Source organism: Siniperca chuatsi, linkage group LG3, assembly GCF_020085105.1.
Source record: "Siniperca chuatsi isolate FFG_IHB_CAS linkage group LG3, ASM2008510v1, whole genome shotgun sequence".
NCBI classification, from domain to species: Eukaryota; Metazoa; Chordata; class Actinopteri; order Centrarchiformes; family Sinipercidae; genus Siniperca; species Siniperca chuatsi.
In genome coordinates this window covers 6,552,418-6,568,145 of record NC_058044.1, presented here as the reverse complement: position 1 = coordinate 6,568,145, position 15,728 = coordinate 6,552,418, and the positions used below count along the sequence as shown (strand labels likewise).

The window sequence follows — 15,728 nt, the reverse complement described above, 5'->3', positions numbered from 1 at the left end:
CCCAACTGTTAGCCTTGTAGTAACACCAGATAAATATCCTAAATAAGCTTTTTGTTTGTTTGCTGTGTTACATATTTGCAGCCGTTACATAAGTAAATTCAGAATCAAACAAATAGCTTCATATAGCTCCTATTAAATTAACTGAATAGATTGTATTAGTGTTAAAATAGGAGTTTATTTAGATATATCTGCCAGCAATGGTGGCTTTGCAGTCAAGAAATCCCCAATATCCCCCCCTCTGATAGCAACACATTAGATTGTCTTCCTTGGGTGATGTGACCTTTCTCTCCATTGTCCTCTCTTTCAGGAACCAGCTCGCCATCGAGGTGTGGAGGGCGGAGCTTCACCGCAGGGTTATCCGTTTTATCTGCCAATTGGAAGCCCACCGAGGGCATACAGCTTTCCCTCCTCCATGTTCATTGGTCAGAACAGAGAGAAGCAGGTTTCACCAGAGCCCTCATTGGATGGTCAGCTGGCCTGCCGTTGGAGGAAGGTAAATATAATTATGAAAACAAAAACAAAAAATAAATCAGTGCACACTGAGGGGTTTTTGTCAGTATTATTTCCAATTTATGTTTATTAAATAACAAGTGCAGTTGTGCGTTTTGCCACAAACTTCATTAGGTTTTATTTACAAAGATCCCACACAAAATACAATAAAAAGTCTCAGATGAGAATCCAGCCCCCAGTCAATAACAATAAGTCAATCAGATGCACTGGATTTCTAATGTAAGAATACCATAGACAGCTGCATGAAAAAGACTGCAACTATTACTCTGACCACTAGATGGTGCTGAGAACAAAATATAAAGGATGAAGGTTACTATAGAATACGAAAAATTGGTGCTGAAATGATCATTTGAAAACAATCTTTACACTCGATTAATCATTGTATTCATTTATCAAGTAAAAAAGCCAAACATTCATGTGTTCTTGCATATAAAATGTGAGGATTTGCTGCTTTTTTTCTTTTGTATTATCATTGGAAATTGAATTTATTGGGGTTTTGGATTGTTCATTTTATAAAATTGTGGTTTTACAGTATATTCTGAAATTTTAAAGACTGAACAATTAATCATTACAAAGTGCTTCACAATATAAAAACTCAAGCAGCAAATAATTAGACACTGTATGGAAAGTTGCGATAAGTTGCAAATATGACGAAAGAAAACTAAAAAGTTACTGCAGCATTGATTTGATCAAAGCAAAACTGTCCAAAAAAACCCAAAAAAACGTTCAAGCCATTTAAAATTTAAAAGTTTAAAAATTTAAATTAAAAATAAAACCCATAAAATTGTGATCTGAAGTTACATAAAACATGTATGGTGTGAGGACTAACTACTTCTCAAAAAGAAATTTAATTTGGAGAAATGATGTATGCAGTATTGTCATCAACTGAATTCAGTAAGTGTATAATCTCTCTCTCCTTCTCTATCCTCCAGTGCCACCTGCTGTTCGACTCACTGCAGGACTTGGTGGATCACATCAACGACTTCCACGTCAAGCCTGAAAAGGATTCTGGGTACTGCTGCCAGTGGGAGGGCTGTGCTCGTAATGGAAGGGGCTTCAATGCCAGGTATGTTCACACTGTTCTCACTGAAAAGTGTTATGTTTAACAATAAGTTATTTTTAAGCTGTAGTTTGCAGTTAAAAAAATGTCCAGCAAACTTCTGTAAATCACAATTACAAAAGCAGCTAATGATTATTGTCAGTTAATTATTGTTGATTAGTTTTTTGATAAACTGATTTATATCGTTTATAAAATGTCATAAACAAGTGTCCACCAACGGCCAACAACTTCCTGGTTCCTGATGACCTCAGACAATATCTCTGAATTGCTGCGTCCCTATCAGCCTGCTCACAGCAATTCAGTGAGGTTTAACAGGTTTAATACAAATTATCTGTATGTATCAACTTTAATGGGGGTCCAACAATCACTGTTTTTATAAGAGAGTTTTAGCATAAAGTGACCAAACAGCTGTCTAAATTGCTGGGGCATGTGTCAGGTTTAAAATTCAGATCATAAGGACATTTGCCAAAGGCTGGCCAAGTTCTATCAGCAAAGAGAAACACCAACTGAAATAAAATGTTTGCTGAACAATGCTCCAGACTATACCAACAAGAGAGTCTAAACAAGCACATTACTGTATATTCTTCACCAGATTTGTTTTAACTGCACATCTGTTGTATCTGTTGTATTATATTGTAAGGCATCTGTGTTATTTCATCATCCCCCATGCAAAATATCCCAGGTTGCATGCAAAGTGTGCAAAAGCAACATAACAGTACGGATTGTGTGTATTCTATAAACAGAATGTTTGATGTTTCATAGGTATAAAATGCTGATTCATATCCGCACACACACCAATGAGAAGCCACACCATTGTCCCACGTGTAACAAGAGCTTCTCACGTCTAGAGAACCTGAAGATACACACCCGCTCACACACAGGTGAGTTCACAATGAAAGAAAATGCAACCAGGCAGCTTTAAAAAGGAGAAGTGTGGGGATATTCTATATTTATATTATTGCCAACAAATCCCATTAAAAGACCAAAACCAACAATGAATTGATCCTACTAACAAGTATTTGGACACACAGACAGTGTGTTCACACGCTGCCTCATGTGTACACAAGACACATGAGGCAGCACAACAAAACCCATGACCCAAAACCATGACAATTCTAGTGTCAGTCAGAAGAGTTAGAAATGCTGAGTTAATTTCTGTTCTGTTAATGTTTTAATCTTCTAGAGTATCAATACTCTATACTGTGATTTGTTTGCCTGTGTCTATATATATATATATATATATATGTATATGTATATATATATATATATATATATATATCACCGGAACATAACTGTGGCTGATATCATGAAATCCTACCAATGGCTAGAGTGGGCCGGACTTAAGGACAGCACAGAGGCACTCATCATGGCTGCACAGGAGCAGGCCCTGAGCACCAGAGCAATAGAGGCCCAGATCTACCACACCAGACAAGACCAAAGGTGTAGGCTGTGCAAAGAGGCCCCTGAGACAATCCAGCACATAACTGCAGGGTGTAAGATGCTGGCAGGGAAAGCATACATGGAGCACCATAACCAAGTGGCTGGCATAGTGTACAGGAACATCTGCACTGAGTATGGACTGGAAACCCCGAGGTCAAAGTGGGAAACACCTCCAAAGGTGGTAGAGAATGACCGAGCCAAGATCCTGTGGGACTTCCAGATACAGACTGACAGAATGGTAATGGCGAACCAGCCAGACATTGTGGTGGTGGACAAACAGCAGAGGAAAGCCGTTGTGGTTGACGTGGCAATACCAAGTGATGGCAACATCAGGAAAAAGGAACATGAGAAACTAGAGAAATACCAAGGGCTCAGAGAAGAGCTGAAGAAGGCCTGGAAGGTGAAGGCAACTGTGGTGCCGGTGGTCATCGGAGCACTCGGTGCAGTGACCCCCAAACTGGAGGAATGGCTACAGCAGATCCCTGGAAAAACACCAGACATCTCAGAAAAGAAAAGTGCAGTACTAGGAACAGCAAAGATACTGCGCAGAGTCCTCAATCTCCCAGGTCTCTGGTAGAAGACCCAGGTTCAAAGGATGAGACCACCCGCGGAGGGTGAAGGACGAAGTTGTTTTTTTATGTGTATGGTATATGTGTGTATGTATATATATATATATATATATATATATATATATATATATATATATATATTTGTTAATATATTTTTTTGCAACGTCAGTCACAAAATTTTAAAAACTTAAATTAAAGTCTAGGAGATATGGTTTTAGCAGTAACCAACTCTAAGTTTATGTATCAAGAAGTTAGAGTTGGTTTTACTGGCTTAGCTTGTAGTTATGTGCAATTCATTTGTCTTTTTAGGACTATGTTATGACACACAATGTCATAACATGGTGTAAAAATGAAAATTTGAATCAAAGTTGGGGGGCTTGCGAGAGACAAATAAGAAAGAACGATCAAAATCAACGCAGCAGAGGCTGAGATATCCTGACTTTTAGCTCCTAGTTTGGGTCAACGCTAAGATAACTTGATCCTACATTTCCCACAATCCAACTCTATAGTCTTCTTGCCCTGCCTGGTAAATGCCTGCATCTTTCAAACTCCACACCCTCAATTTGTAATGCAGGGTTTCTGTTTAAAATTAGTTTCTAATAGAACAAGCTTGCTAACTCAGATGACATCAATATGACATCATCTGGGTTATTTTTTTGGATTTTACAGAGCATCCTCAGAGCCACAGAAAACATCATGCAAATGTTTTAACACGTTGAGTAGTACTCCTTGTGATCGGTAAACTGATCTTAATGTGTAAAGTCGGTGGTTGCCCCTTTAAATGTAACCTACTGTCATTACACAACTTACATTTTTTAGGTGTTGTATTTTTGAACGGCTCAAACAAATGCATCTCTCTTCACTCTGTTTCTTTTATATATTTTCTAAATCCCTTTCTGTCATATGTAAAGCACTTTGAATTCCCTTGTAAACTTGCCTTGCCTGTTGTTGCTGACAAAGAGTTTTGTTTTTTAAGTAGTCACGTACTGTAGTGTGACCGTGACATGAACCCAGAAGTGTGAAAATCCATCTCTTCTGTAGCTTATGTGGATATTGTGTTTTGTGTTCCCTCCAGTGCTGCCAGGGTCAGTTTACTGTTTTCCTTCTTCACTCCTGCTTATCAGCTTTTACTGAATTTGGTTTGAAAGGTACCGGGCAGACTGACCTGTGATTGCGCAGCTGATGTTGTTGTTGTGCTGTGGTGAGTTCATGTGTTGTAGGAATTGCCAGTTTCTACATCTTGAAAGTTAAAAAGTTGGGGTCAGCGATTCTAATCCATTACACCTTTTGTCAAATTCAGTGATTATCTCCTTACGGTCCTCTAGCTGTCCGTTCTGTGTGTGCGCTGACAAAAACTCTTGTGTTTGTAGACAGTAGGAACCTATTAAATTCATCAGCGCTAATTCATTTAGCGTGATTTAAGCAATTCACTGCAATTTTAAAGGTGAAACAGTGGAAACTAGGCCCTTGGCTAAGGGGACAAGATACATCACATTTTTTCACAAAAAGGTGTTTGTCCTTGAAGGGGCATGTGGAACCACAGAGTTGCAGCTGTGTTTTTACTGTCAGGCAGTGCATGACAAAACCAGTGACTCTTGCCCGACTTTTTATCTTCTCTTTTTCCTTTAAACTGCAGAGAGAAGTCAAATAAAACATGAAACAAACTGAATGCTGAGACTGGAATAAACTTGTATCATCAACAAGTCCTTTTGTCTCATATTCAGCCTTCATGATGTACTTAAGATTCTGAAAGTATTCTGCCAGTGGGATGAGAGATGATCCACTTTGTTCCCAGTCTTGTTTCAGTATCTCCAAACAAGACAAGGTAAGAGATCACTGGGCTGGAACTGAAAACTGGTGGAATGATCAGCCAATAGATTCACCAGTTTTCAATACAAATTAACTTCTTGCGAGTAATTAGTTTCAACACATTAAGAAGTTGTCCTTTTGATTGATTTTAACTGATCTGAATAATCTTAATATGCAGATTACTTGAAACATGCCCAATATAACTATAAAAAATGACATGACCCTTTAAATAACAAATTAAACACCCATTATCACAAATAAAATGCATACCAAAGTAAAGTTGGCTTGCACCTGAGGTTAGTTTCAATAGATTGCCACCCTGTCTGATCCCTGAAATGATGTTCTAAAGACCGTAAAGGTGGCAAAGCTGTTGTGGAAGATGTTTTTTTTTACTTAGCTTTTGCAGAGCTTGAAAAACATACTAGGGTGGGATTTATCCTGTTGATTTTAAAAGGTGAAAATAAAAACATGGTGTGAAACTCGCTACTTCTAGATTCTTCCAGTGTCTGTTTTGAGAAGATCATTGCAATTTTTTCCACAGACTAGTACTAGTAGATTTAGTTTGAAAGTAGTTTGAAAAAGATATACCATAAAATGAGAATTCACTTCATATTTATTTGTTTCTGTTAAGGTTCTAAATGTAAAGACTTTATTTTGGTTTTCTGCAATTCCTTTTGCTAGAAAAACACATTTTGTTGGGGCATCAGGTGCAATGACCCGAGGGACCCATTCCCTATGTAGATAAAAACAGCTTATTGTAAGGTAACGAAAACACAACAATTCATATTTTCAGGTGAGTATACACTAATGAAAACATACATAGAAATATTATATTCCATTTCTGCCACTAGCTCCTCCTAAATGTTACACACTGGACCTTTAATGGTGCCTGAGTGTTTTCATAGATATATTGTTACATTCCGCTCTGCTTACTGTCAGTTATCTGACACCTACAAAAAGGATCACAAGTCTCTAACAGGAGACACTCCTTAAACTGCATACCTTTTCTTTTTCAGTATGTGCGTCATGTTTTGTGATCATGCCACCAGGTAGTAACTGACACCATAAAAGTTATACAAATGGTACAAATAAGGCATGCATTGCAACACGACCTTTTTGTCTTGAAGCAATTGAAAGCTCCCGATAAATGAGTCTCTCCCCACCCACGAATGAAGTACCTTTACACAGTACACAGCTTGTGCAAATATGTATTTCACACGGTGGCATAGCTTAATGCAGGAAGCCTTGTGAAATTGTGCCATGTGACTTTAGCTTTATTGACTTTGTCACTCGTTGTTACCAATGAGCTGGGTTTGAAACCTTTCTTCTGTTACCTTGATATGTATACCAGGAACTGTCAGGAGGCACACAGACAATACATTTATGAAAGCCTGTTTGTTCATGTAAAGAGAAGAACTCTTAGTTTTGCATTTGCTAGTTGTTTACCACCCTCCCTCAGTGCACCTCAGGGTGAAGAATACAGTGGGACAGTAGGGCAGTAGTTTGTGCAGTGGTAGGAAACCGAACATTATAAATGACCGTCTGAATGTAATTTCTAACATAAAGCCTACGTTACAAATAGTTGTGGGGCGGGTCTAACAAAAATATGCTTTCCAGTTGCATTATGGGAAGTGTTGGATTCAGGTGTCCTGATCAAAAAAAAAACTATCTTGCTGTACAGCCAGTTTCTATTGCTATTGGCCACAATGCCAACAGATTTCCATTGAAGTAAGCATCATAAATTTACACACATAATAAGTTCACATAGTAGCGCAGAATTTCAAAATGTTTTCTCACAACATATTACTGAATATAGCTTTCTATGGCTCTTACACCTGCAGTGAAACCTATTCAAACCAGGCTTCTAAGGCTTTGTTTGTATTTATACTGTAATCATGTAATTTATTCATTCTCCCTCCCTCTGACTCTCGTTTCTTTTGTCCTTGTCTCTCTCTTTTTCCTCCTCTAGGAGAAAAACCCTACATCTGCCCTTATGAAGGCTGCAGCAAACGTTACTCCAACTCTAGCGACCGCTTCAAACACACCCGTACACACTACGTTGACAAGCCGTACTACTGCAAGATGGCAGGCTGCCTGAAGCGCTACACCGATCCCAGTTCGCTACGCAAGCACATCAAAGCCCATGGGCACTTTGCCCAGGAGCAAGGCGCCACAAGCAGGCTGGGGACGGGGCTGGGCCTCCACGGGCACCAGAGCGCCGCTGAACTGCCATCTGTAGGCGGGGCCCATATCATCATCCCTGGGGTTGCTGCAGCTCTTCTTGGGGGCCTTGGGACCTCTTTGCCTCTCTCTGCTTTCTGCCACGCCAGAACCCTGGGCCACCCCGGGGGACCACTTTTCTCCGTAGGTGGAGGAGGTGGCAGCAGCATGGGGCAGCTCGGCCTCTCAGACTCTCTTATACACTTTGGACTTTCAGCTGCATCGATGTTGGGGCTGGGAGCTCTGGGAGGTCTGGGGCAAATGGCAGGCAAGGACACGGAAGAGGAAGAGGAGGAAGGAGAGGAGCAGGAAGTGTTGAACCTGTCTGCGGGGGTGGGGCCCGGACGAAGCGACGCTTTGTCCTGGGTGGTTGTTCCCCCGAGGGCACTCCTCCTCAAACCAGCTGTTGTCAGCTAGGATGTGCACTCAGCCATGCATAGAACCAGATTGAACCAGGGAGTGTGTGTTTGTGTTTTTCTGTATCCCTGTTTGCATGCATGTATGTCTTTGTGTGTGTGTTCACAGACATATACACATTCACACTATGATGAGTGTGTATGTGTGGGTGTGCGCGTGCATGTGAGGGTCGCTGTCACCTGCAGAGCCATAAAAAGCACTTCAGTCATTCCAGCCGAGACAAAACTGAAGACAGACTGAAAAGTACATAAGTCTTTGTGTTGAGTGTACAAAACCTAAACAAGACCTTTGAGTGATGGGTTGCAAGACGTTTTTGCACCATTATGTTTCAGCTGTCTTAAATGTTGAAAGGTCAATTCACCCAAATTACAAAGAAAAAATCTAAAATTACCCATAGTGGTATCTGGCCATGCAGATCCATTTTATCTGACATTTTGTGATTCCTGCTGAAAACAGCATTAAAAAGGACATTTGAAAAATTCTCTACTATACTATAACTTGTCTTTCCACAAACAAAGTCCCTGTTATTTTGGATGATCCACAGTCCTCTCTGAGAACTGTTTCTTTATTGGAACTACTTTGCAATGAGATTTTTAAATGTAATTTCTAGCCACTCTAGGTATAGCAATGCCTGTCGGACAGACGGTCCAACGCTTTGGTACAGACTGAAATATCTCAACAACTATTGGATGGATTGCCATTAAATTTTGTATCAACATTCATGGTCACTAATGGAGGAATACTACAGACAGATCAGGTCAACATTTCAATTTGTCCAGTACTTTGCGTTATGACCAAGTACCTGCAAAAATGACATTAACCTATATATCAAGGTGGTGACAGATGTTTTAGTGAGTATCTCAAAATCTCGAGACACAAAACCACATCTATATGCATGGCTTGATACCACAAAAAGTAAAAAAAAAAGAAAAAAAAAAAGTGTGATTTAGGTGAACTGACCCTTTAATATTCCTTGATTCACCCATCCTGTTCATCTACACCTTGACTTCATGATCAAAAAACATTTTACAGTGGACAATCACCTGTATTAAATTTACTCAGCCAGGTGAAGAGCAGGTGCACTAACCATGTTGTAGTTTTTATGTTTGACAACCCCCACTCACTGCTTCCACAGACCCATTTTTACTCATAAATAAATATGGGAAAAAGCAGGGTTATGGGGAGCAATGAGAAATACAGTCCACACACAATCATTGAATGTAACATTGAACAATACGCGTTGTAGACATCGTTAAGATCTACCTTTGTTACATCCACCTATATTTTTCCTTCAGGCAAAGTTTGTGCAATTAAAGGGTTAAATCTTTTAATAAGATATCAATCATTTGAAAAATTCAACATCAACTTCGATAAAAGGATGGCTGACATTAAAAACACATTTCTTTTGTTATTTTACTGTTTTAGCTGTTTACAAATTATAGAGAAGATAATTATGTGTCTTTGTCGCCTTGTCATAAAATGGATTTAAGGCGATTTGGAATTAAACCCTTCGATGTCTTACTTAAACTTAAAGAAGGTGTCTGTGGATTTAATCTGGTACATTAGTGGTCATGTGCAACAGGTGCACCTGAGATGACCCCTTTACCTGCTTCATTTTCAGGTCTACAGCATACAAAATATTCAGCCCCCTCGAGGAAAGCCGAACCTCCTGAGGCCTAATGCCACGCATCATGATTTGTAATTTCAGTGTGGCTGTCAGCTGCTCTGTTGTTTGTTTTAACTCAGAGAGACCTTGACTCAGATTAGTTTGGGACACTTACGACACTACGATGTGTGACGAAAGATTATGATCCACACAGAGCTTTCTGTTTGACCATGTGATTTTTCAAGTCGCAAGACGAAGAAAAACTGTGTTGACGCAACTGAATGTAGGTTTGAGGTTAACTGCTTTGCTTGCTGTTTATCCTAGCTAATTCCTTACTCTATTAATCATTCCAAGACAATGATCTAGACACGATCAGCCCTGCCATTTAGACAAGACCACCTGAGGACAACAGTCAAGTAGGAGCAAGGTAGACAAAGGTGTGTATTAGGCAATAATGAGTACACATTTGCTTCATATGAATGTGAAAACAGAAAAAAGGTACACAAGAAATGGCCAAACAATGATTTAAAAAACTGTCTCTCGAGTATTTTTGAAGGGTGAATGTTTGACAATGGCCACATGTGGCCAGTATCTGTGTTGAATTATCTTGTATTCTTGTTTGCACATTGATCTATCCTAATCAGTATTTCAAAAGGTGTCCAAGTGCCTTGTGTTTCAACCCAAATATATCACACACTATATGAAAAATATTTACACAAATGTAAAGTGTATAAATGTACTTTTCATTACATTTTAGAAAACTGAAATTTAATAACTTGACAACAGATGTGATTTGTACATCAGGGCCACTGCAACACTTTCCAAGGACGTCGACTCTGACAATGACTCTACGTCAATAAACAACAAATGAAAATAAAAGCCTGGTCTCTCTCCTGTTGTGTTCTGATGTCAGTACATCTCATGCTGTGTGTGTCTGTGTGTGGGAAAACCTGCCTTTCAATTTCCTGTAGAACTTTGGAAAAAATAACTCACGGATGTAATTGCAAAGATGAACCAAAAACAAGCAAAATGAAAATAAAACAAAAACTGAGAAACAGAAAAAGTTAAGAAGTTAGTCTAAAAAATATAACCGATAATTCACTAGCAAGGATGGGGGACGTGGGAGGGATGGGCGCAGAATACAAGAGCGAAAGAGGAGGAGGAGATGGTTTAGGTGGGTATTCATGGGAATGCTGGAAGTGGTGTGATTGAGGTGCGGTCCTGCTCCTGAAACTCTGCTAAATAGCTCCACATAAATAATAAAAGATGGATTCACAATAGGTCAGAGTTGCATTACAACTTATAATAATAATAATAATAATAATAATAATTATTATTATTATATAATTATAATATAAAGCGAGTATTTGTTTTTTTGGTTTCACTTCATTTCATTGGCCTAAGACACATTTGTAAGTATGTGGCATTTTTTCTAATGTCTTTGTTTGAGTTTTTTTTCATTTATTAAGACCACTTGTTTCACTTTCAGTTGGAATTTCATTTCAGCTGCTTTCAGCTGTCATTTGCTGGTTTGATTTCTATTGTTTCAGGTTCAGTAGTTTTAAAGTTCAAAAGTTTGACATTTTGGGAAATATGCTTATTTGCGTTCTTCCTGAGAGTAGACGAGAAGATTGATACCACTCTCATATCTGTCTATTAAATATGAAGCTACTGCAAGCAGCCAGTTAGCATTAGCCTAGCATAAAGAGTGGAAACGGGTTAACAGCTAGCCTGGCTCTGTCCCAGTAACAAAGTCTGCCTTCCAACTTTCCTGGAGCCCCGCTAGTTGCCTCAAACCTCACAGTGATGACAAGATTCCAGGAAGTTACTGCTCCCAGTCAAGAAATAGTCCCCAACATTAATCTAACCCCCCGTTAAACCCCAAATTGTCAATTTTACACTTTGGTGTTTGTACAGATCAAACAAATTAAATATAACGTGTTAATCTGTGAGCTTTAGAGGTACTGTAAAACATGATACATCTCATCTAAAACTTGGCAAGAAAGTGAATACACATATTTCACAAAATGCCGAACTAGACTATCAGGAACTAAAAAGCAACCAGTTGTAACAAACTGCTATTAATAGATCCAGTGAGAAAAAGACTATGGTTCAGGTGCACCACGTTGAATTACCTGGAGTGCTGACATGGGGGTAGAAATGCCTCACTTATCATGGTAATGTGTTAACAGGTTTTTCATGTACAGAAGAAACTTGATCTACAAAAGAAAACAACACACATTTAGGACTGCATAATTTGCAAACTTCCTGCTCAACTGGATTCTTTGGTAGCAGGTTGATGTTGTTACTTTCTATATACCCTATACATTATTAGTGTAAATTAAATACATTAATAACACAATAATGTACAACCAACTTCATTTCACATTTCAAAAAATAGCCATGGTGTGAGGATTTTCTCCAGAAACTACAAACACATACAATTAAAAAAAAGATAAAGTTACAAAGTTACAAAGTTAGTAACAAACACGTTGAATGCAAGTCCTTCCTCATATTTGAAAAGCCAAGTTTTAGAACCAGCAGTCTTTACATCCATGTTTTCTAGCTGTGTATCGGGTCATCAACATGCTGTGCATTCAAATAGATGTACATACATACTGTACATCTGCTCTTTAAAAAGACTCCACGTGGTACCTTTAAAGCTGCGGTCACACCGGATTTCGCTTCACATTCAATTAATTGAGGAACAGGATGAGTATTCACTTCCCGTCGTGAGCTGACCTTTCATGCAGAGTTCAAGCTGATTGAACTTTGACGTGAAATTGCGATGCTCCTCCATATATAACTGCATGGAAAAATATTACAAGAAGCAGAAAAGTGAGGACACTGCTTAACCACGACCAAGAGCTGCAAGGACAATGATGGAAGTTAATTGCAAAAGTGATAAAAAGCTGTATAATTTACAACTTTGTGGACTTCTGTTAGCCTGCTAGCCATGCTGGCTCCTGCAATTTATGCCTAGGAATCCACCCATGGTATATCCTGTCCTGCCGGGTTTTTGCCACATTGTGTGAGTAAATTTTACCTGGCGAAATTCAGCTGACTGCACCATGATACTTTGATCATAAAGGATGCAATTATTTGGTGCATAACAATAAAGGTGTTAGCGGTGCTGCTAACAGAGCCAGCTCGTGCACAATATAAAGGTAATGTGTCAAAGAAGTCAACCATTACAATGAACATTTTTTCTTTTCATACCTGAGAAGAGAGCGTAGATAGTGGGTAGGTAGGTTTATCAGAGCTTTTGTGCTGAAAACAGCTGCCCGCAGCAGCTGGAAAGATGCTGACGAGCGCAGTGACTGACTGAAATGTGCAGAAAAGCAAAAACCACAGATATAATTTAATTTTGGCAGTATGAGCAAAACTTACACAACTCACATTAAACGTTACACAATGTAAGCTTAAAGAACTTGAATTCTCCACCTTGTACTTTCCCAAGGATATGTCCACACTAATGTGTATGGCAAACATTTGAAAAAATTGTAGCTGTCAAAGGCTCTTTCTAATCAATTTCTTAAAGTTTGCCACAATGACAGCAGAACAAAAAATATAGACACAATAACTTCTTTCCCTTTTGTTAGTTAGCAATACCAGCAGTTGCCATCAGGGCCCCCAGACTTTGGAACAACCTTCCAGAGGAAATTAGGATGGCTGAGTCTCTAAATCTCTTCATTTAAGTCTCTTCTTAAAAATGCATTTTTATAGTCTAGCCTTCCTGTGATCCTCTATCTTACCTTCCCACACCATTTGTCTTATTGTTTTATTGTTATGTTTTATTACTGTCTTTTATGTATTGCTCTTAGTGTTTTTATGTTTAACGCTATCATGATTCCTGTTGTTTGTTGTTTTTACCCTGTAAAGCACCTTGTAAATCTCGTTTTGGAATGGTGCTATATAAATAAAGTTTATTATTATTATTATATTAATACCGATACAAGTGTGGTTTAATGCATAGACTCTTTCATAAACAAACGGCTGTGGTTATAGCCTACTTCTTGGCCTTAGCAGCTTAAAGCTCAGTTCTGTCGTGTTTGACTTCTGAAAATTGGCCATATTGTGGTTCAGTTTAGTTGAAACAAAGTAATTTTGTAATTTTGATTTGTCAGACAACCACACTGATGCGGTTCACAGACAGTCACAGACATACTTTGAGATAGAAATTTCTATCTTAACATTTCTGGAAATTGTCACAGTTTGAACTTCAACACTATAATACGGGATCGGCAGTTTTAAATTTAAAGCCCAGCATGGAGACGTGGATAGTGTGGTTATAGTAAACAGAACATCAGGTAAATGATGGTAGTTTTCCAGTGCACTGTACCTCTTTGACAAAGAAGATAAACAAAAAGACTTCCCTTTAGACTCTGCTCACAGATGCATTTCCTTTTATGGACAAATGTATCATGTGGTAATGGCATGGTTTACACAGACTCACGGGAGCTGTTGCCATATCATGGAAGGCGAAAAGTGTTACACAATATATTTATGTAATGAAGTGATAGTTTTATGAGATGAGTGTGTTTCCATGTATAGAATGTATGAAAAGAGACCATATTCAAGATGTCCGATTGGGGTTGGTCATTTGTGATCAGCTGGTTAAACATAATAACAGAGAGCAGTTTACACTTTGGACAGTCGCCTGTTGCCGTTGTTCTGTTCTGGGATTGTTTACAGGGGAACTTCCCCAGTTTAGCAGTAAATGACTGACAGATACTATAAAAGTATACAGCCATGCTGGCAGCTCTGTGAGGCTGTACTTAGTCACAGGGGCACTTTGAGCTAAATGCTAACATGCTCACCATTTTAGTTTAGTGTGCAACCATGCTAACATTAGCTAATTAGCACTAAACATTAGTTTTCCCAGTAATTCCCTCTTGATGTTGCCAGGACGACAGTGTCCTCCATCAGCATTAAAACATGAAGCCATTAGATTCCAATCTTCTTTGCCAATTCATATCAACATTTCTATAAAAAACACAAAGAGGAAACATGATGCACTGTAGGTAAAGCTTGAGTGACTGTAGATAATGAAATTAGAGTGGATCCCATAATACTCACATTGACATCAAGGCCTTGAGCATAATAGTGGCCCTGCCCATACTTAAAAGAGTACTTCACATTTTGGGAAATACACACTCATTTTTTGCTGAGAGTTCGGACTGGGACCATTAACTTTCTGGACTCTTCTCTTGCTGCCTGACAACTGGATTCAGCCAAGAAATAGTCCATATTAATAGAAAGAGTTTTAGAGGTGTAGGCAGGCAAATTTTGTTACCTTTGGACAGAGCCAGGCTAGCTGTTTCACCCTGTTTCTAGCTAAGCTAAGCCAACTGACTGTAGCTTCATATTTACTATGCAAACATGAGAGTAGTATTGATCATCTCATGTCACTCTCAGCAAGAGCGTGAATAAGTGTGTTTTCCAAAATGTTACATTATTCCTTTAAAAAATATATATTTTCCCCTGGCACATGATCACACGCTTTCAGAGTATGTATTCAACATAAAATTGACTTTGAGTTATTCTTGACTCCCACTTTTTAACCATCAATATGACAGAATAGTTCTATGTACTGCAGATGAAGAATCTTGCATATTTATTTTTTGCAACAAATAAGAATGTAACTTAGGCAGTGACCAGCAGAAGTGGTACTAAATGAAGAGCCGTTTGGGAGCCCAAAGAGCTGGCTTTTGGAAAAGAACGGAGCCATAAGATCCCTCTCTTCAAAGAGCCATAATTCCCATCACTAGTGGCGAGGACAGTCTGACAGAACATCTGGGACCATGATGGAAATATGTCCTGGACTTTGTTGTGTTATCCCTGACAATGTCTTATATGCTGATATTTACTATTTGAACTTGTGTCAAATAAACTAAACTATAGTGTGGTATTCCCACCTTCAACGTCAACAGGAATGTGTCTCCTCTCCCTTCTGCTTAATTAGCCTACTGTGGTAAAGCCCCTTCCTCCTCCTCTCGCTCACACACACACACACACACACACACACACACACACACACACACACACACACAATCTTATAGAAAATACCAAAAAGACTGCATGACTGCATCAAATT

The 15,728-nt window shown here is 38.8% G+C and overlaps 1 protein-coding gene and 1 long non-coding RNA gene across 2 annotated transcripts in view; one reads left to right on the top strand and one right to left on the bottom strand.

Moving 5' to 3' along the window:
• Nucleotides 1-10,510, top strand: part of LOC122871869 (zinc finger protein GLIS2-like) — a 31,679-nt gene extending 21,169 nt beyond the window's left edge. Inside the window, exons 4-7 of the mRNA XM_044187384.1 lie at nt 308-493; nt 1,443-1,576; nt 2,333-2,451; nt 7,358-10,510. Of these exons, the coding sequence (XP_044043319.1) occupies nt 308-493; nt 1,443-1,576; nt 2,333-2,451; nt 7,358-8,025 (1,107 nt within the window). The 3' untranslated portion in view covers nt 8,026-10,510. The remainder of the gene's footprint in view (nt 1-307; nt 494-1,442; nt 1,577-2,332; nt 2,452-7,357) is intronic.
• Nucleotides 8,865-12,958, bottom strand: LOC122871879. The gene is made up of 2 exons (XR_006376956.1): nt 12,851-12,958; nt 8,865-12,437 (listed from the first exon to the last, which is right to left on the bottom strand). It is a non-coding gene; the product is annotated as an uncharacterized LOC122871879 (long non-coding RNA).
• Between the last annotated feature and the right edge of the window lie 2,770 nt (nt 12,959-15,728).